Source organism: Lactuca virosa, chromosome 5, assembly GCF_052849685.1.
Source record: "Lactuca virosa cultivar CGN04683 chromosome 5, Lactuca_virosa_CGN04683_v6, whole genome shotgun sequence".
NCBI classification, from domain to species: domain Eukaryota; kingdom Viridiplantae; phylum Streptophyta; class Magnoliopsida; order Asterales; family Asteraceae; genus Lactuca; species Lactuca virosa.
Window position 1 is genome coordinate 326,974,006 of NC_136430.1, and position 2,468 is coordinate 326,976,473.

Below are 2,468 nucleotides of genomic sequence, written 5' to 3' on the forward strand. Positions count from 1 at the left end.
AGGGTTTTAAGTGAGTTAGAGAAGACAGAGGAAGGATACCAGGTTTAATGTGTGGTTGGGTGGGGTATTAAGATTTTATAAACATATATGAAGAAATAATATTAACAGATTCTTCTAGTTCACTTGGTAAGTTGTTCGGTTTGTGAGTGGGAGGTCAAGGGTTCGAGTCCCCCTCCCCCTTTTTTCCCGAAAAAAAATCTGGTTTTTACTTTGTAAAGGAATGGGATGCCACCTCAGACACCACCTCAGCTCAGCAATACAGTTGGCACTCCACATCAGCAGTAACCTGCTGAAAAGGTAAAAAGGGATAAAAGTGATTACAATAGCCGGTTTCCTGTCCTTTTTCATTAATGAAATTTAATTTAGGACTAGATCATAAACTGACCCAAAATTTTAGGATTTTTCTGGAGATTTCCCCAAATTAAATACAAAAAATATATATATTAATATGGTTCAATCACATTGATTCATTTGCACGTTTAACATGGAGGTTCACCTGCAGTGACTCCAGGGCATGAGGCAAAGCCTCATGTTTGCAGCGGGGGATTAGTCGGTGCGCGAAAGCTGGCCCGGAAACCCTCGTTAGGGAAGTTCCCTTTCCAAAAAATTGACATTTTAGGATTTGAAATTTTCCTATCAAGAGAAAAATAGAAAAATTAATGCATCCCCATTAAAATAATAAAGAAAATATGTGCTTGTATAATGTAACTACATACTCTTCATCATGTTCTTTAGCCAAATATTGTTGTTTTTCTATTTTCTCGATTGCAACGTTATCATTCTCAATTTTCCGGTTTTTTGGGTTTTTTTTTTAAAAGAAAATTAAAACTTAATCGGTAATTTTTATTAAATAATAAGATTTTTCAAAAGATTTCATAAAATTTCACTATTGATGTACCTTTTTTAAAAATTGAATTTAGTTGTTCATAGATAATGACGGTGATTATATTGAAAATAATACTGGTTATCAAATCTCAAGTCTCAACGTTCGTTTAAACTCCTCATACGTTACATTTTATGCAAAAAAGAAAACCTTTTGAAACGCTTTACATACCAACCCCCTTCAAAAATCTCCCTCCTTCCCCCTTTTCTGAGAAAAAACCCTAATCGCCATGAACGAAGTCGATCGGATTTCTGTCTATGACGCTCTAGGAGGCGGCGCAGGTGTGTGCTTCTCTATCACTTTGCATCTGATCGCAAATTCATTCTTCGATTCTACTGCATGTTAAAATCAATCTTGAAAACGATTTAAATACATTACAGCTTTAGCATTCTCTTGATCAGATTAATTTCCGTTTTATTTCTCTTCTCTAATTTGATTGATTGATCGCGATGTCTTTTTCGTTCTTGATGTCACTCTGTCAATTAAGTTGTTTATTGGTGTTGCAGTTGCGGATACATTGCTATGGAGGAAATGCTACGGAGGAGTTGTGATCTTAATTGGTTCAACAGTCGTGTGGCTCCTGTTTGAAAGAGCAGGATATAACTTCTTAGCAATATTCTCCAATTCTCTACTCCTTTTGGTTGTTATCCTCTTTTTCTGGGCAAAATCTGCGTCTCTTCTTAATAGGTGCGTGCATCCTTCTCTCAATTTCCATAGTACTCAATTTTACTTTTTTTGCTGTACGTTTTTGGATCAAAAGTTGAATCAATCTTCAAATAACAATTGAAATTGTGCTTTGTAGCAATTAGATTAATCTACATAGTAACATAGATCAGTACTTCCTCCTTCTCAATATTAGGGTACACTTTCTAATTTCAGTATAATTTGATGATGTCTCCTTACTTGTAGACCTCTGCCCCCAATCCCTAACCTGGACATATCAGAAGAATCGGCTCTCCTAGCTGCTGATGAGATACGATTGCGGATTAATACTGTTTTATCAACCTTGCATGAAATTGCGGTTGATGGAAACTTGAGAACTATAATTTTGGTACAATTTCTTGAAATCTCCGTTACTCTTTCAAGAATTATGTTCTTAATAGCTTCTATAATTTGGGTTAAAACTTTCAGGTTGCTTTTGGTTTGTGGTTGATTTCCTTTATTGGTAGTTTGTTTAACTTTCTTACGCTGATATACATTGGTAAGCTTTCTTTCCATATCCCAACATTTCTGCATTCCTTCAAACATTATCTTGACACTATTTCTTGATTTCATCTTAGGGGTCCTTCTTACTTTCTCAGTTCCTATCCTATACGAAACATTCCAGGCTCAAGTAGATGAAAAGTTGATAATTGTACACAAGAACATGAGTGGGGTATTGAAGAAAGCTGATCTCATCTTACAAAAAGTTCCAATTTCTCAAAGGAAAGAAAAAAAGGCCGAATAATAGAATGAAGGTAAGCATACAACCCTAGTATGTGGAAGAATTGACAGACATATCACATATGCATACCATGGAATCATGAAAAAAGATGACACTTTGTTTTTGCAAATCTTTGATTTGTCAATTTTATGCTAATCATGG

The 2,468-nt window shown here is 35.1% G+C and overlaps 1 protein-coding gene across 1 annotated transcript; it reads left to right on the forward strand.

Moving 5' to 3' along the window:
- Positions 1-990: 990 nt before the first annotated feature.
- LOC145112699 (reticulon-like protein B11) lies at positions 991-2,468 on the forward strand. The gene is made up of 5 exons (XM_079048835.1): positions 991-1,164; positions 1,390-1,570; positions 1,793-1,934; positions 2,015-2,084; positions 2,164-2,468. The coding sequence occupies exons 1-5, from the start codon at positions 1,113-1,115 to the stop codon at positions 2,328-2,330; spliced, it is 612 nt and encodes a 203-aa protein (XP_078904961.1). The 5' UTR covers positions 991-1,112; the 3' UTR covers positions 2,331-2,468.